This window comes from Leucoraja erinacea, unplaced genomic scaffold (assembly GCF_028641065.1).
Source record: "Leucoraja erinacea ecotype New England unplaced genomic scaffold, Leri_hhj_1 Leri_57S, whole genome shotgun sequence".
NCBI lineage: Eukaryota > Metazoa > Chordata > Chondrichthyes > Rajiformes > Rajidae > Leucoraja > Leucoraja erinaceus.
This window is the reverse complement of record NW_026576487.1, coordinates 483,942-503,516: the sequence shown is the minus strand read 5'-3', so window position 1 is coordinate 503,516 and position 19,575 is coordinate 483,942. Positions and strand designations below refer to the sequence as shown.

The following is a 19,575-nucleotide window of genomic DNA, read 5'->3' as shown; positions in this document are numbered from 1 at the left end:
GCCAACACCGCCATTCAATGTGATCATGGCTGATCATCCACAATCAGTACCCCGTTCCTGCCTTCTCCCCATATCCCCTGACTCCGCTATCCTTAAGAGCCCTATTTAGCTCTCTTGAAAAGCATCCAGAGAACCGGCCTCCACCGCCCACTGAGGCAGAGAATTCCACAGACTCACAACTCTCTGTGTGAAAAAGTGTTTCTTCCCCCAACATCGGGAACTCGTATGCTGAGAGAATGGAGCGGCTGGGCTTGTATACTCTGGAGTTTAGAAGGATGAACGGGGATCTTATTGAAACATATAAGATTGTTAAGGGTTTGGACACGCTAGAGGCAGGAAACATGTTCCCGATGTTGGGGGAGTCCAGAACCAGGGGCTACAGTTTAAGAATAAGGGGTAAGGCGTTTAGAACGGAGATGAGGAAACACTTTTTCACACAGAGAGTTGTGAGCCTGTGGAATTCTCTGCCTCGGAGGCGGGTTCTCTGGATGCTTTCAAGAGAGCTAGATAGGGCTCTTAAAGATAGCGGAGGTACACAAAAATGCTGGAGAAACTCAGCGGGTGCAGCAGCATCTATGGAGCGAAGGAAATAGGCAACGTTTCGGGCCGAAACCCTTCTTCAGAGTCAGGGGATATGGCTTTCTGACTCTTAAGCTTAGAAGTCTGGGGCCACACATTTTAAGAATAAGGGGTAAGCCATTTAGATATGGAGAACGCAAGAACGAGGTACTGATTGGGAATGATCAGCCATGATCACAATGAATGGCGGTGCTGGTTGGAAGGGCCGAATGGCCGACTTCTGCACCTATTGTCTATTGTCAAATCATTGTCCTTTTTAATATCTTTTTTTAATGTTGCCCGCTCTTGCAGTTGGCTCCCTCACTCCTCCAACAACCACTGGACTGGCCACTTGGATTAAACCTCTGAATGTCTTTGCCGAGGCAGTCAGCACGGAGGTAAGAAATGCTCCGGGACCTCTTGCGATCGCTGGGGTAAACTTCACAGTGCTTTGTTCTGACTACGCACTAGCCACGCACCTGACTCTTCAGAAAACTGTGTGAGTGATACAGATGGGGTAGCAAGCAAGCAAGCTAGTTTATTTAAACGGCACATTTCAGCAACAAGGCAATTCAAAGTGCTTTGCACAAAGCATTAAAAATAAATCAAAAGCAATTTAAAACAGTCATTAAAAAGAATAGAAGATAAAAAGGACAAAGAACATTTGTTGTCACATACACCAATTGGTGCAGTGAAATTTGAGTTACCATGCAGCACACAAATAAGATACACACAACACTATAGAATTTAACATAAAACCTTAAACAATACCCACAGCAGAATCAACGTTTCCCACAGCGAGGGAAGGCACCAAAGTTCACTCCTCTTCCTCTTGTTCACCCGTGGTTAAGTCCTATTGAGGCCTCCGCAGTGGCTGCAACGGCGGGCCGATCTTTCAGGCCCTCTCGCCGGGATGATGGGACTCCAGCGTCGGAACGGAAGTACACTCAGAGGCCTGGAGTTGAAGTAGAATAATACAAGTATAAAATAGAAGAATAAAAGTTACAGTGCCATGTAAGAAATGGTTCATTATTTAATTGAATTAAAATTAAAAGCAGCGTCAAACATAAAAGTCTTCCGCCCCGATTGAAAAGAACTGAGAGTTGGAGCGGACCTGCATTTTTCTGGAAGTTTGTTCCATATGTGTGGTCCATAAAAACTAAACGCTGGTTCTCCACATTTGGTTCTGACTCTGGGGACAGAAAGCAGACATGTCCCAGACAACCTGAGAGGTCTGGATAGTTCATAATGTAGCGGAGCAGAGATGTATTTTGGCCCTGGACCATTCAGTGCTTTATAAACCAATATAGACGGCCAAATATTGCCTTCCAGTTTGGTTGAATGGGTAAAGGTGAGCAGTAATTAACAGGGCACTGCAGCATATGGGTCTGTTTGATATTTCCCCCACATACCTAGGAATGGGCTGGGCTTTGCTCATTGTCTTCTTTGGTTTGGGTAGATATTAAAAATCTAGTGCTGTTCCCACTCCACACACCTAGACACCTAGATACAAACTCTCAACCAATGCGTCACTTTGCTGTCGTATGAAGCAAGTGTTCCATTGCCAAGTCAAGGCAACTTTATTTGTCACATACACATACAAGATGTGCAGTGAAATGAAAGCGGGATTGTGCAAAAAACAACAGAACAGAACAGAACAGAACCAGTATTTACATTTTAGAAAAAATAAAAAGACACATCACAACAGTAAATTAGACCCTGGTGAGGTCAGAGTTTACAGTCCTGACGGCCTGTGGGAAGAAACTCCGCCTCATCCTCTCTGTTTTAGCAGCATGACAGCGGAGACGCTTGCCTGACCGCAGCAGCTGGAACAGTCCGTTGCTGGGGGGGTAGGGGTCCCTCATCATGCTTCGACACAAAATGCTGGAGTAACTCAACGGGACCGGGCAAATCACAAGCATAACATGTAAACCAGAAGGAATCTACTATCCCGCTCATTTTCTCCCATTGCTGAATTAAATGAGTTCAACCAAGGCGTCAGTCTGATCCTTCAGTGGATCTTTAAGGAGGATGTAAGCCAGGGTTCCTGCTTTTGGCTTGCTGTTTAGTGACCCATGCTCAAACAGTGCAAAAGCTTAGATGCCTGAATGATTTGCCTGTGCGGTTTGTTTTTTCCATTTGCATCCGGCACAATTATTTATTTATTTGTTTTCCCCCCTTCCCCCAACTTCTCCGAAGTTTGAAGAGCCTGCTGGCGCTCACTGTCTGGGTTCAAGCATCGAGGCCGGTTCACTTTAGCGATGTCTGGGAGGGCGGCTGACAACCTCACAAGGAACTCACCATCACCACATGGGGGGGGAGAGGAGTATTGGTGTCGATTCTGCTTTGCTTGAGTACAAAACTGGCTCCAGGACCTCGAGGGTTAACTAGGTTTGCAGGTGGAAACGTGAAACTTCCGACAGCTGAAGCCAGTGGCCGTGGATTTTTTTTCATTTGCTCCGGCTCAAAGATAATGAGTTAATGCCATGCACTTGAGAAAGGACAGTGTAGTTTGCCGTTTTTGATTAAACTGCTGCGTGTGTATCTCTGTTTCAAGGCCAGCCAGACTGACAGTGGGGTGGATTTGAGCAGCGACTGTCAGGTCTCGTCCAGCAGTTCCTCACAGCGTAGTTCTCCAGACGGCAGCCTGAAAACAGACGCCGGGGAGCGCGTTGGGCTAATTAACCGGATCAGCACTAAAGTGGTCGATATGCGATCATCAGACAACCAGCTCCCCGAACCCAAAGAGCAGAAACAGAGGCCTGCTAGGACAGGAGCGCTGAAAGACACCAAGGTATAGCACTTTCACTTGTGACTTAGTTTTATTAACCACCTTGTCTTCCGCACAGCATCTCTCTCATCCGCTGGTCACCCCCACGCGATCCGTCCTTCTCTGACCCCACTCTTTATTCCCAGTGCTGTCTGACCCTAAACAGTGAGCTTCAGCAGGCTGTGGAGCCTTCACAAACGTGCTTTTGTTTTCTGAGAGCACTGGTGAGCGATTTGGGTCATTTCAATGGGTCATTTATAAAAAATAAAAAAACCCAGTCCCAATTGGCAATCAAATCCAGGACCTTCTGGTTTGCATAGTGTTGGGGCATTGCGACGGCAAAGGAGGTCCCGGAGTGAGCCAGGAAGCTAAAGGATAAGGAATGACTCGCGTTTAATGTTTAAGAAGGAACTGCAGATGCCGGAAAATCGGAAGGTAGACAAAAATGCTGGAGAAACAGCGGGTGAAGCATCGTTATTTTAACGAACGTAATATCAGAACGTTGCTTGAAGATGATGATCCCAAATCGTTTAATAGACGGTATTGCAGGGCGCCAATCTGCAAGTGTTTTCCCAAAGCTTTCAATTCACTTTTTTTGCTGCAGTCGTTCCTGGTTTGCGTAGCCTCTGCTTTGCCCAGGATGCATCCTCTGTCATATATCCAGTGCTGTTTCTTCGCTGTTTCGTCTCCTTTTGCCCCCGGCCCTGTGCTCCAACTACGGGCATTCTCGCCATTCCTCTGCATGTGACGTGATCGGCCAGCCACATTTCTTGTCCCAGCGTTGACAACAGTGGGGGTCGGCACGGTGATGCGGTGGTAGAGTTGCTGCCTTGCAGCGCCAGGGATCCGGGTTTGATCGTGACTGCGGGTGCTTGTCTGTGCGGAGTTTGTATCTTCTCCCCATGACTTGCGTGGGTTTTCTCTGGGATCTTTGGTTTCCTCCCACACTCCCAAGTCGTGCAGGTTTGTAGGTAAATTGTCCTTGGTGCGTGTGGGATAGTTTTGGTCTGCAGGGGTTGCTGGACAGCATCGGCCAAAGGGCCTGTTTCTGTGCTGTATCTCTAAACTAAACTGTGTTTACTAGTGCAAAATTCCTTCCTGAAACCCTGCATTCCTTCCTGTGACCCTCCATTCCTTCCTGTGACCCTCCATTCCTTCCTGAAACCCTCCATTCCTTCCTGAAACCCTCCATTCCTTCCTGAGACCCTGCATTCCTTCCTGTGACCCTCCATTCCTTCCTGTGACCCTCCATTCCTTCCTGAAACCCTCCATTCCTTCCCGAGACCCTCCATTCCTTCCTGAGACCATTCCTTCCTGAGACCATTCCTTCCTGAGACCCTGCATTCCTTCCTGTGACCCTCCATTCCTTCCTGAAACCCTACATTCCTTCCTGAGACCCTGCATTCCTTCCTGAAACCCTACATTCCTTCCTGAGACCCCCCATTCCTTCCTGTGACCCTCCATTCCTTCCTGAAACCCTCCATTCCTTCCCGAGACCCTCCATTCCTTCCCGAGACCCTCCATTCCTTCCCGAGACCCTCCATTCCTTCCTGAAACCCTCCATTCCTTCCCGAGACCCCCCATTCCTTCCTGTGACCCTCCATTCCTTCGTTAGACCCTGCATTCCTTCCTGAGACCCTGCATTCCTTCCTGAGACCCTGCGTTCCTTCCTGAGACCCTGCATTCCTTCCTGAGACCCTGCATTCCTTCCTGAGACCCTGCATTCCTTCCTGAGACCCTCCATTCCTTCCTGAGACCCTCCATTCCTTCCTGAGACCCTCCATTCCTTCCTGAGACCCTCCATTCCTTCCCGAGACCCTCCATTCCTTCCCGAGACCCTCCATTCCTTCCCGAAACCCTCCATTCCTTCCCGAGGCCCTGCATACCTTCCTGTGACCCTCCATTCCTTCCTGTGACCCTCCATTCCTTCCTGAAACCCTCCATTCCTTCCCGAGACCCTCCATTCCTTCCTGAGACCCTTCCTGAGACCCTTTCCTTCCTGTGACCCTCCATTCCTTCCTGTGACCCTCCATTCCTTCCTGAAACCCTCCATTCCTTCCCGAGACCCTCCATTCCTTCCTGAGACCATTCCTTCCTGAGACCCTGCATTCCTTCCTGTGACCCTCCATTCCTTCCTGAAACCCTATATTCCTTCCTGAGACCCTGCATTCCTTCCTGAAACCCTACATTCCTTCCTGAGACCCTCCATTCCTTCCTGTGACCCTCCATTCCTTCCTGAAACCCTCCATTCCTTCCCAAGACCCTCCATTCCTTCCCGAGACCCTCCATTCCTTCCTGACCCTCCATTCCTTCCTGAAACCCTCCATTCCTTCCCGAGACCCTCCATTCCTTCCTGTGACCCTCCATTCCTTCCTGAAACCCTCCATTCCTTCCCAAGACCCTCCATTCCTTCCTGAGACCATTCCTTCCTGAGACCCTGCATTCCTTCCTGTGACCCTCCATTCCTTCCTGTGACCCTCCATTCCTTCGTGAGACCCTGCATTCCTTCCTGAGACCCTGCATTCCTTCCTGAGACCCTGCGTTCCTTCCTGAGACCCTGCATTCCTTCCTGAGACCCTGCATTCCTTCCTGAGACCCTCCGTTCCTTCCTGAGACCATTCCTTCCTGAGACCCTGCGTTCCTTCCTGAGACCCTCCATTCCTTCCCGAGACCCTCCATTCCTTCCTGAGACCCTCCATTCCTTCCCGAGACCCTCCATTCCTTCCTGAGACCATTCCTTCCTGAGACCCTCCATTTCCTCCTTCTCCCTGTTCAGTTTTACTACTTTAATCACACTCTTTGATCACGCTGCCTGATGCGTATCTATTTGACAAAGCATTGTTCAATGGAGAAAAAGGATGTTTCTACACTAAATAATTTATGAATTGAATTTGTATTTAAATGAATATCAGTTAAGATTTAGTCTTGGCGTGAATTGGTAGATTTAATTTTAGTAATAAAAGGCAAACTTGATTTAATGTTGCTGTAACTAATATTCTGGATGCGTGCAAATTGCTAACATGCCTTACATTGGAAGTAAAAGTAAATAGGAGGTGGAGTGAAGGGCCTGTCCCAATTAAGCGATTTTTTTTTGGGCGACTACAGGCGACTGCTGCAAAACTTTTTTGCAGTCGTAGGTTGTCGACAGGTGAATTCCATTAAAACTAGTCCCCTGGCAGTCGCCTAAGTGGGACAGGCCAATAACAGCAATCATGACAAAGAACTGTGTAAATAAAATCTGATTAACTGGAATAAAACTAATTGTGTTCTTGAGGGATGATCGGTGAGGTAATTCTGTGTTTTATGTGCTTTACATATTTGTTCTCTGTGAACTTGGTTTTGGTTTTTTATTGATGCGAGTATAGAATACAGTGAAGCTTTTACATGCTATTGAATTAAGTCAGACTATCCTGTAAATGAGTACAATCCAGCCATTTACAGGTACAACAGGTAGTGCATAGAGAAGATTGCCAGACTGGAGTATAGTGTTAGGGTATTGTAGTGTTACAGTTAAGGGTGACGCTGTAATGCAGCGAGCCGAGTTGTTCCCTGAAGGGCCTGTCCCTCCTTTGACATAAAATTTGAAATAGAATCATTACATTAGGGGATCTCATTGAAACATATAAGATTGTTAAGGGTTTGGACACGCTAGAGGCAGGAAACATGTTCCCGATGTTGGGGGAGTCCAGAACCAGGGGCCACACAGTTTAAAAATAAGGGGTAAGCCATTTAGAACGGAGACTAGGAAACACTTTTTCTCACAGAGTGGTGAGTCTGTGGAATTCTCTGCCTCACAGGGTGGTGGAGGCGGGTTCTCTGGATGCTTTCAAGAGAGAGCTAGATAGGGCTCTTAAAAATAGCGTAGTCAGAGGATATGGGGAGAAGGCAGGAACGGGGTACTGATTGAGGATGATCAGCCATGATCACATTGATCAGAAGAGCAGAATGGCCTACTCCTGCACATATTGTCTACTAGATGTCTCTCTGACATTTACGATTACTGCTGTATAGATGTTGCAAGGGGGAGGGGGGTGGGGGAGTAGGCAGTTCAGTGGTCTGATGAGAGGGGGAAGACGCTTTAACTGAGTCTGATGATATGTGTTTTCAAGCTTTTGCACCTTCTGCTCGATGGGATAAGAGAGAATAACCAGGGTGGGTGTCAGCTGCTCTACATCTGTGAGACCAAGTGTAGGCTTGGCGATCGCTTCGCCCAACACCTCCGCTCAGTTCACATCAACAAACCCTATCTCCCGGTGGCTCAGCACTTCAACTGATCACTCCATAGCCAGAGTGAGTCCCACCGCAAATTGGAGGAGCAGCTCCTCATATTTCGCTTGGGCAGTTTACACCCCAGCGGTATGAACATTGGGTCTCGACCCGCAACGTCCTTCCCCACCCCCACATCAGTCTGAAGATGGGTCTCGACCCGAAACGTCGCTTATTTCCTTCGCTCCATAGATGCTGCCTCACTGGCTGAGTTTCTCCAGCATTTTTGTTTACCTTTGATTTTCCAGCATCTGCAGTTCCTTCTTAAACAGGGTGGTTATGTTGGCTGCTTTCCTGAGGCAGCATAAACTGTAGGTGGATTGCACCATAGTTCTGCTTTTGGTATAAGGAATGGGGGTTTTGCAAGAATTAATTTAGAATTCAACCCATGCCATCTTGTTCAGTAAGGATTTTCCTTTGCTCCACACGCAGGAGCAAATTAAAAATATCACTTTGATATCAATCAATCAATTTTTGTCCAGCTGAGAGTGAATCAAGAGGTCATAGCCTCAGAATTAAAGTCTGAAGAAGGGTCTTGACCCGAAACGTCACCTATTTCCTTCGCTCCATAGATGCTGCCTCACCCGCTGAGTTTCTCCAGCATTCTTGTCTACCTCAGAATTAAAGGGCGCTCATTTAGAAAGGAGGTGAGGAGGAACTTCTTTAGTCAGAGGATAATTAATCTGCGGAACTCATTGCCGCAGAGGGCTGTGGGGGCCAAGTCAGTGGTTATTTTTAAGGCAGAGATAGACAAATTATTGATTAGAACAGGTGTTATGGGAAAATTGGATTAAGAGGCAGCGATATAGACAATAGGTGTTGGAGGAGGCCATTCGGCCCTTTGAGCCAGATCCGCCATTCAATGTGATCATGGCTGATCATGCCCAATCAGTACCCCGTTCGTGCCCTCTCCCCATATCCCCTGGCTCTGCTATCTTTAACAGCCCTATCTAGCTCTCTCTTGAAAGTATCCAGAGAACCGGCCTCTGGCAGAGAATTTCACAGACTCACAACTCTCTGTGTGAAAAAGTGTTTCCTTCGTCTCTGTTCTAAATGGCTTACCCCTTATTCATAAACTGTGTGGCCCCTGGTTCCTGACTCCCCCCCAACATCGGGAACATGTTTCCTGCCTCTAGCGTGTCCAAACTCCTTAATAGTCTTACATGTTTCAGTAAGATCTCCTCTCATCCTTCTATACTCCAGAGTGTACAAGCCCAGCCACAGCTTGAGAGAATGCTGTGTGGATCACAAGCATTTATCTTGAGCTGTGTGATCAGAAGTATACTTGGAGTGTGGATGCGACCGGGCAGACCCAGCATTGTTGCCCCTTCTTGAGCACCACTTGAGACTGTGAACTAGCTGTGCCATTTTGTAGGGTATTTAGCAGTCAGCCACCTGGGCCAATATGCAAGAATTGTAGGTTTCCTTTCCTGCATAATGGCAGTAAACACAATGAACTAGTGCTGCATTCATGGTCGCTATTACCGAAGCTCTTTTTGTCATCCCAATTATTCAATTTAACTGACTTTTTGGTTTCCAAACTACCAGGAGAGTTGTGAGTCTGTGGAATTCTCTGTCTCAGAGGCCGGTTCTCTGGATACTTTCAAGAGAGAGCTAGATAGGGCTCTTAAAGATCGAGGAGTCAGAGGATATGGGGAGAAGGCAGGAACGGGGTACTGATTGAGGATGATCAGCCATGATCACATGGCTGGAAGGGCAGAATGGCCTACTCCTGCACCTATTGTCTATAAGATGTTTCTCTGACATTTACGATTACTGCTGTACAGATGTTGCGACCCAGTGTCTTTGACCCAATGTCTCTCAGACCTGAGCTTACACATGTGTAAAGAGGTAATCAAAGGTCTTTGAGCAGATGTCCCAGATTCCTGTGATCACCACTCTACAGATGTGCAACCTAAAGTCTTTGACCCAATGTCTCGCAGACCTTTGATTACCGCTCTACAGATGTCCAGCCTAAGGTCTTGGAGCAGATGTCTCTCAGATCACCACTCTACAGGTGTGCAGCCTAAGGTCCTTGAGCATGTTTTTCAGCAAGTTGATCTCCAAAATTCTGTTTCTTTGTGCGTCAGCACTTGCTGATAACGACGTCCAACAAACGTCCGTGTTGGTGGATTCGTGCAGGACTAGAACTGCAGGTGGTGGTTTAAACCGGAGACTGAGTAACTCAGCGGGGCAGGCAGAATAGAGTCGCTGACCACGACGGAGAGATTATAGCTCACGAAGCATTGGTGAAGGAAATGGGATTGCTCCGTAAGCCAGCCCAGACAAGATAGACTGAAGTCTGACCTAAAGGGGTCTGAAGAAGGGTCTCGACCAGAAATCTCACCCATGGGTGATGTTTCGGGTCGAGACCTTTCTTCAGAGTGGTTAGGGATAAGGGAAACGAGAGTTATAGACGGTGATGTGGAGAGATAAAGAACAATGAATGAAACGATGATAAAGGAAACAGGCCTTTGTAAATGAAGAGGGGTCTCGACCCAAAACGCCGCCTATTCCTTCGCTCCATAGAGGCTGCCTCACCCGCTGAGTTTCTCCAGCTTTTTTTTATCTACCTTTGATTTTTCCAGCATCTGCAGTTCTTTCTTAAACAGATGGACTGAAATGGTCTCTTTCTGGTTATTGATGGTGTCAAATTGATTTTAGTTTATGCTTGGATTAGAGATGCAGCGTGGAAACGGGCCCTTTGGCCCACCGAGTCCACGCCGACCAGCAATCCCTGCTACTCCAGCACTGTTCTACACGCTAGGGACAATTTGCAATTATTACCCAAGCCAATTAACCTACAAACCTGTGCATCTTTGGAGTGTGGAAGGAAACCAGAGCACCCATTTGGTCACGGGGAGAACGTACAAACTCCTCACAGCCATTTAGAACGGAGACGAGGATTTGAGGAAGGACATCCTTGCTATTGAGGGAATGCAGCGTTGGCTTACAAGGTTAATTCCTGGGATGGCGGGACTGTCATATGCTGATAAGAATGGAGCAGCTGGGCTTCTACACTCTGGAGTTTAGAAGGATGAGAGGGTTTCTCATTGAAACATACAAGATTGAGGGTTTGGACATGTCAACGGCAGGAAACATGTTCCCGATGTTGGGGGAGTCCAGAACCAGGGGCCACAGTTTAAGAATAATGGGTAACCCATTTAGAACGGAGACGAGGAAACACTTTTTCTCACAGAGTTGTGAGTCTGTGGAATTCTCTGCCTCAGAGGGCGGTGGAGGCCGGTTCTCTGGAAGCTTTCAAGAGAGAGCTAGATAGGGCTCTTAAAAATAGGGGATATGGGGAGAAGGCAGGAACGGGGTACTGATTGGGGATGATCAGCCATGATCACATTGAATGGCGGTGCTGGCTCGAAGGGCCAAATGGCCTACTCCTGCACCTATTGTCTTAAAAAAAAATTTTTTTTTTAAACATTTAACGTTGCCCCTCTCACTCTAAAGCTGTGCCCTTTAGTATCTGATTTCTCCATCCTTGGAAAAAAGTCTGACTATCTATCATCTCCATGTCTCTCATAATTCTATCAGATGGGTGCTTCCGTTTCTGTGTTCACCCCCCTCCCCCTTGTGAGGTAGATATTACTAATGGAATATACTTTGAAGTGTGTTCTTGTTTCAAAAGACAGCACTGCTGGGATTAATACGCCGTCCACTGAAAGTCTGCATTTGGTCAAGTTTCAGGAGTCTGGCAGCGAAGTGGGAAAGGAGCACAAGCCCGGGCCGATCGGCAACGAGCGTTCACTGAAGAACAAAGCGGCACGCGAGGGGCAGCACAAGGGGAGTCCTGACCGGGGCGCCAAGGCCGTTGGCTTCTCCGTGAGCAGCCGGCCAAAGTCCAAGCCCGACCCCGACTTGCTTCTGGAGACGGAGGTTGCCGTGCCCCCCATCCAGTTTGGAGCGAGCGCAAAAGTGAGTCGCCGTGTGGTGCCGATTGCCTTTGCCGGGTTCAGCTTCATGTCGGCGGTGGGTGGAATAACCTCAGCAACTAGATAAACAAGAACGCAGGAAGGATAGATAAGACACAATGCTGGAGGAACTCAGCGGGGCAGGCAGCATCTCTGGACAGAAGGAATGTGTGACATTTCGGGTCAAGACCCTTCTTCAGATTGGATTTGTCTCGACCCAAGATAGGCACAAGATGAGACTCTTGAGTCTGAAGAAGTACCTCGACTCGAAACGTCACCCATTCCTTCTCTCCAGAGGTGCTGCCTGTCCCGCTGAGTTACTCCAGCATTTTGTGTCTTTTTTCGGTTTAAACCAGCATCTGCAGTACCTTCCTACAAATCTCTGGAGTACATGGATAGGCCACATCTTGGGTCAGTGCCCTTCAGTTTGAAGAAGGGTCCTGACCCAAAACTTCACCTATCCATGTTCACCAGCGATGCTGCCTGACCCGCTGAGTTACTCCAGCACTTTGGCTTCTCCTCTCGATGCTTGAACATTGCCACCTTCATCTGCTCTCCACTTCACAGGCTTTTCACCTTAACTACCTGTCTGTTTGCTGCTTCCTCCCTCCCTCCTGCTCCATTTTCCCCTTCCCTGCTCACTTTACAGTTGCCTGAGTTACTCCAGCATTTTGTGACCATCTGCAATTCCTTCCTTCACAAGGAACTGCAGATGCTGGTTTACAGACACAAAATGCTGGAATAGCTCAGCGGGACATTCACCCCCTCAGTTCAGTTCAACCATTCAATTAGATTCTGTCCAGATAGTTTGCTTCCATCCACCTCATTGCAGTGTGTTTGCTGAAGGAGCAAAGAGGTTCTTCTGTTGTTCAGGGCCCTAGTGAGACCACACCTGGAGTATTATGTGCAGTTTTGCTCCCCTAATTTGAGGAAGGACATTCTCCCTCTTGCGGGAGTGCAGCGTACAAGGTTAATTCCCGGGATGGCGGGACTGTCATATGCTGAGAGAATGGAGCGGCTGGGCTTGTACACTCTGGAGTTTAGAAGTATGAGAGGGGATCTTATTGAAACATATAAGATTATTAAAGGGCTTGGACATGCTAGAGGCAGGAAACATGTTCCCGATGTTGGGGGAGTCCAGATCCAGGGGCCACAGTTTAAGAATAAGGGGTAAGCCATTTAGAATGGAGACGAGGAAACACTTTTTCTCACAGAGAGTGGCGAGTCTGTGGAATTCGCTGTCGTGGAGGCCGGTTCTCTAGATACTTTCAAGAGATAGTTAGATGGGTCTCTTAAAGATAGCGGAGTCAGGGGATATGGGGAGAAGGCAGGAACGGGGTACAGATTGTGGATGATGAGCCATGATCATATCGAATGGCGGTGCAGGCTCGAAGGGCCGAATGGCCTACTCCTCCACCTATTGTCCATTGTCTGTGAGACAACTTTATTCTCCAGAGCAGATGTTAACTCGGATTCTGAAGGAGGGTCTCCACCCGAAACGTCACCTATTCCTTTTCTCCAGAGATGCAGCCTGACCTGCTGTGTTGCTCCAGTTTTTTATGTCTTCTCTTTGGTTTAAACCATCATCCGCAGTTTCTTCCTGCGCTAACTCAGATTATGATACGATACGATAGAACTTTATTTATCCCATGAGGAAAATTGATCGGCCAAATCATAACACACAAGATACATAAAATATGAAATTAAAGTGACGAGTGGAAAGGATTGGGGATGTGCAAAGATTTGGGGTGGGGTGGGTGAGGGGAGTCAGTCTCAGTCGACCCCATGACAGAAGGGGAAGGAGTTGTACAGTTTGATAGCCACAGGGAAGAAGGATCTCCTGTGGCGTTCTGTGCTGCAACTCGGTGGAACCAGTCTGTAGCTGAAGGTGCTCCTCAGGTTGACCAGTGTGTCATGGAGGGGGTGAGCTGTATTGTCCAAGATGCTCCACGGTTTGGGGAGCATCCTCCCTTCTGAGACCACCTCACGTGAATCCATCTCCAACTCTGCCCCCAGGACAGAGCCGGCCTTCTTTGTGAATCCCATTGGTGTCCACAGCCTTCGTTCGCCCTGCTGCCCCATCTTGCTGCGAATAAGGTGGCACTGGCTACCACCGATTGGTAGAGAAACAGAAACAAATAGGTGCAGGAGTGCCATCACAGCCATTCAATATGATCATGGCTGATCATCTAAAATCAGTACCCCGTTCCTGCTTTTTCCCCATATCCCTTGATTCCTTTAGCCCCGAGAGCTAAATCTGCTGCTTCTTACTGCAGACGTTGAAGGTGTGGACCCTTCCCTCCAAGACCACTTCCCATGAATACATCTCCGCCCCCAGTTCGCCCCAATTACCCCTTGTTTCCCCCACCACATCTATGTGTTTTGTCCACCATTTTGATTCTCCTTTACTGATCATCAGTGTGCCATGATTTAAGAGCACAATAGACACTGGAGGAGGCCATTTGTCCCTTCGAGCCAGCACCGCATTTCACTGTGATCGTGGCTGATCATCCCCAATCAGTACCCCGTTCCTGCCTTCTCCCCATATCCACTGACTCCGCTATCTTTAACAGCTCTATCTAACTCTCTCTTGAAAGCATCCAGAGAATTGGCCTCTACTGCCCTCCAGAAAATTCCACAGATGCACAACTCTCTGGATGAAAAGGTTATTCCTCATCTCTGTTCTCAATGGCTTACCTCTTATTCTTAAACTGTGGGCCCAGGCTCTGTACTCTCCCAACATTGGGAACCTGGTTCCTGCCTCTGGCTTGTCCAATCCCTTAATAATCTTATATGCTTCAATAAGATCACCTCTCATCCTTCTAAATTCCAGTGTAAACAAAGCCAGTCGTTCCATTCTCACAGCATATGACGGTCCTGACATCCCGGGAATTAACCTGGTGAACCTATGCTGCACTCCCTCAATAGCAAGAATGTCCTTCCTCAGATTTGGAGACCAAAACTGCACACAATGCCTCGGGTGTGGTCTCACTAGGGCTCTGTACAACTGCAGAAGGACCTTTTTGCTCCTATACTAAACTCCTCTTGTTATGAATACTGTGGATTCCGACAACAGTATTCTGTTTCTTATTCAATTCTGTTGTGCTGCAGCAAGCAAGAATTTCATTGTCCTATTTGGAACACATGACAATAAAACTCTCTTGACTTGACATACTCTGTAGCACCACTAATGCCTTTGAAGGGAGAAACTGCTAACGTTTAAGGTGGATGGCCTTCGATTATACTTTCATGGAAGTTTCCGATGAAAGGTCTTTGGTTTGACATGTTAATCCAGATTATCTTGGTCACGAGGAAAGATGTTGGCATTCTTGTCATTTGTGAAATAATGAGGGGCGCGTGTAATGCCGTCGTCTGAGACATGGTTCAGTTGTACAGAGACTGCAGGCGGTTAATAGGCTGCAACGAGCGATTGTCTTTTGTTGGATTAATGCAAAAGTGACAGTCGTTACTTCTAATAATTAATGTTGGCTAATTTTTATTTTTCTTCTGTGCCTTCTCCTTTCAGGACTCTGATTTCAGTCTGGCTGTGAACACCTTGCCCAGATCCGCATGTTCATCACCCAATACCCTGCAGAATGCTGCCAGCAATGATGTACGTGCACTCTCTGTTCAGTTTAGTTTATTGTCATGTGTAGTGAAAGCATTTGTTACGCGCTATCCAGTCAACAGAAAAACACACGTCATTGCAATCGAGATGCACCGTGTATTTACCGTACATTAGAGATAAAGTAAGAAATGCCGCTATATGAGTAGAGATTTAAGAGCATGGAGCAATTGTAATATGTTTGTCGATCTGTTTCTGTGGGTTGCTCACAAACAGTCGCCTGCGTTTTTCGCCACCTTGGAGCAAACTAAAAAAAATGTTCAATGCCTCGTTTAAAACATGTAACTACTTCATCAACCCTGTTCTATTTCAGAGTAGTTTTCATGGAAGACAAAAATGCTGGAGAAACTCAGTGGGTGAGGCAGCATTCTTTGGAATGAAGGAATAGGTGACGTTTCAGGTCGAGACCCCCTTCTTCAGACAATAGTTGATAGGCAGATTCCCCTCGGCCAACAAGGAACCGTTCTATATTTCCGTGATCATCCTCTGCTTTGATCTGTCATTTCTGCACCTTGCTCTTCCATATCTCAAATTTCTCCTCTCTCCCCTGACTCGCAGTCTGAAGAAGGGTCTCGACCCGAAGCATCGCCCATTCCTTCTCCCCAGATAGATTTTTTGTCTATCTTATTCTATATCGCAGCAGTCACTTGTGTTACTCGAGGTAGAGAGTGTAGATTCAAGAGAGTTTATTGTCATGTGTTAATAGCCTGATGGCTGTGGGGAAGTAGCTATTCCTGAACCTGGTCGTTGTAGATTTCAGGCTCCTGAAGGCAGCGGGGAGATGAGTGTGTGGCCAGGATGGTGTTGGTCCTTGATGATGCTGCCAGCCTTTTTGAGGCAGCGACTGCGATAGATCCCCTCGATGGTGGGGAGGTCAGGGCCGATGATGGACTGGGCAGTGTTTACAACTTTTTGCAGTCTTTTCCGCTCCTGGGCGCTCAAGTTGCCGAACCAAGCCACGATGCAACCGGTCAGCATGCTCTCTATTGTGCACCTGTAGATGTTCGACAGAGTCCTCCTTGACATCTAATCTGTTTAACCTTACCCACTGCCTCGAGGATATAAGATGTTGGATGGCCCAGAACTTCCTCCAACTAAACAAGAGTAAGTCTGAGGTCATCCTTCTCGGCCCCTCGGACTCGATCAAAATGATAGCAGGCAGCCTTGGAAGCCTTACCCCATTACTCAAACCTCACGTCAAAAACCTTGGCGTGATATTTGACTCGGCACTGAAATTTGACAAGCAAGTCAATGCCGTGGTAAAAGCTGCTTCTTCCAGCTTCGGACGATAGCTAAAATAAAACAATTCCTTCAGTTTGATGACCTGGAAAAGATCATCCACACATTCATCTCCTCCCGCCTAGATTACTGCAACTCCCTTTACACTGGCATCAGCCAATCATCCCTGTCCCGCCTGCAACTGGTCCAAAACGCCGCAGCAACACTCCTGACGGGCACCCGAAAAAGGGACCACATCACCCCGATCCTGGCCTCTCTCCACTGGCTCCCTGTGTGATTCCGTATAAACTTCAAGATACTCCTCCATGTCTACAAAGCCCTCAATGGGCTTGCCCCCTCCTACATAAAAAGTCTTCTCACCCACCACTCCACCTCAGATCGGCGGACTTGGGGTTACTGAATATCCCACGGTCTAGGCATAAGCTCAGGGGCGACCGTGCCTTTGCAGTTGCAGCCCCTAGACTGTGGAACAGCATCCCCTTTCCCATCTGAACTGCCCCCTCCATCGACTCTTTTAAGTCAAGACTAAAGACTTATCTATACTCCCAAGCCATTCCTGACGTCCTCTGAGTGAGGGCACCCGAAGGAAAGTGTCAGGACTGCTCTCTAGTTGCTGATAAGAGGTCAGGACTGCTCTCTAGTTGCTGATATCATCTTATCAGCAACTAGAGAGCAGTCCTGACACTTTCCTTCGCTCCATAGATGCTGCTGCACCCGCTGAGTTTCTCCAGCAATTTTGTGTACCTATGTATGTAGTTTGTTTTGTTGTGCTACTCTTATAACAAATGTAAAGCACTTTGGCCAACGAGAGTTGTTTTTTAAATGTGCTATATAAATAAATGTGACTTTACTTGACATACCGACTCTCCGTAATCTTCTCAGGAAGTAGAGGCGCTGATGTGCTTTCTTTATAATTGCATCAGTGTACTCGGATCAGGAGAGATCTTCAGAGATATGCATGCCCAGGAATTTCCACCATCGACCCGTTGATATAAACAGGACTGTGGGTCCCCATCCTACGACTTCCAAAGTCCACAATCAGTTCCTTGGTTTTGCTGGTATTGAGAGCCAGGTTATTGTGCTGGCACCATTTGGTCAATTGGTCGATCTCACTTCTGTACTCTGACTCATCCCTCAGTGATACGTCCCACAACAGCAGTTGGAAATGTTGAGTTCATCATCTCACTGTTTGAACAGATACGGGATGTGTTGAAGTTTTTGTATTGTCCTCCTTTCCAGGTGCCTTTAGCTCCCCCACTCGCAGTGGCCACCATTGAAGCCCCACCACAGGAGAGCGAAATGGCTCCTGCATCTCTTCCCGGAAATGAATTGACTCTTAAGGTAGGACTTGTAATTTGTTGTTCATTTCTGCTGTTTGGGTGGCGCAATAACACAGCGGTGGAGTTGCTGCCTCGCGGCGCCAGAGATGCGGGTTCGATCCTGACTACGGGTGCTGTCTGTGCGGAGTTTGTACGCTCTCCCCGTGACAATAAACAATAGGCACTTCGAGCCAGCACCCGCCATTCAATGTGATCATGGCTGATCATCCCCAATCAGTACCCCATTCCTGCCTTCTCCCCATATCCCCTGATTCCGCTATCTTTAAGAGCACTATCTAGCTCTCTCTTGAAAGTATCCAGCGAACCGGCCTCCACCACCATCTGAGGCAGAGAATTCCACAACTCTCTGTGTGAAAAAGTGTTTCCTCATCTCCGTTCTAAATGGCTTGCCCCTTATTCTTAAACTGTGTGACCCCTGGTTCTGGACTCCCCCAACATCGGGAACACGTTTCCTGCCTCTAGCATGTCCAAACCCTTAATAATCTTATATGCTTCAATAAGATTCCCTCTCATCCTTCTAAACTCCAGAGTGTACAAGCCCAGCCGCTCCATTCTCTCAGCATATGACAGTCCCGCCATCCCGGGAATTAACGTTGTAAACCTACGCTGCACTCCCTCAATAGCAAGAATATCCTTCCTCAAATTAGGGGACCAAAACTGCACACAATACTCCAGGTGTGGTCTCACTAGGGCCCTGTACAACTGCAGAAGCAACTGTATGCCTGTGCACTTAACAATAAACAAAACTGATGTGTTGTGGAAATTGCAAAGTGCCTTCATTGCACGACAGGCTGAGTACAGGATTGTTCATGCAAGTGTGAATTTACACAAGTCGCCGATTTCACACGTGTATTTAGCTGTGCAGGAAGGAATTGCAGGTGCTGGTTTGCACCAAAGATAGACACCAAATGCTGGAGTAACTCAACAGGTCAGGCAGCATCTCTGCAAGAAGGAATGGGTGACGTCTCAGGTTGAGACCCTTCAGTCTGAGACGAGAAGACTGGGGAGAAACAGACTAGAGATAAATGGAAGGGTAAGGTGTGCAAACGATCAAGGAAATGTAGAATGGATCATTGTTAGTGATGGGGAAGTTGATAGAGGCATCCAATCAGTAAAATTAATCCAGTTAGTAAAACCGGTTGGAAAATTAGGGTGGGGAAGGGCTGGAGAGAGAGGGAAAGTAAAGATTACTTGGTTATAGAAATCAATATCAAAATGTGTGAGGAAAAGTGACTTAACCAAAAATGTCACCTGATTTTCTGTAGAGGTGCAGTCTGACCCGCTGACCCAGCTTTTTGTGTTTACCTTCAATATTCATACCATTGGGTTGTAAGCAAAAATGCTGGAGAAACTCAGCGGGTGAGGCAGCATCTATGCAGCGAAGGAATAGGTGACTTTTCGGGTCGAGACCCTTCTTCAGAATCGACCCGAAACGTCACCTATTCCTTTGCTCCATAGATGCTGCCTCACCTGCTGGGTTTCTCCAGCATTTTTGTCTACCTTCGATTTTTTTTTTCCCCCCCCCAGCATCTGCAGTTCTTTCTTAAACATTGGGTTGTAAGCGAGCGTTTGACGGCACTGGGCCTGTACTCGCTGGACTTTAGAAGGTTGAGGGGGGGGGGGAACTCATTGAAACGTACAGAATAATGAAAGGCCTGGATAGAGTGGATGTGGAGAGGATGTTTCCACTGGTGGGAGAGTCTAGGACAAGAGGTCATAGCCACAGAATTAAAGTCTGAAGAAGGGTCTTGACCCGAAACGTCACCTATTCCTTCGCTCCATAGATACTGCCTCACCTGCTGAGTTTCTCCAGCATTTTGTCTACCTCAGAATTAAAGGGCGCTCATTTAGAAA

At 47.6% G+C, this 19,575-nt stretch overlaps 1 protein-coding gene across 1 annotated transcript in view; it reads left to right on the top strand.

The window, feature by feature from the left end:
- Positions 1 to 19,575, top strand: part of LOC129694216 (protein PRRC2A-like) — a 144,231-nt gene that overhangs the window by 97,674 nt on the left and 26,982 nt on the right. Inside the window, 5 exon segments of the mRNA XM_055630932.1 lie at positions 871 to 956; positions 3,116 to 3,352; positions 11,288 to 11,521; positions 15,044 to 15,130; positions 17,621 to 17,722. Coding sequence (XP_055486907.1) covers positions 871 to 956; positions 3,116 to 3,352; positions 11,288 to 11,521; positions 15,044 to 15,130; positions 17,621 to 17,722 — 746 coding nt within the window.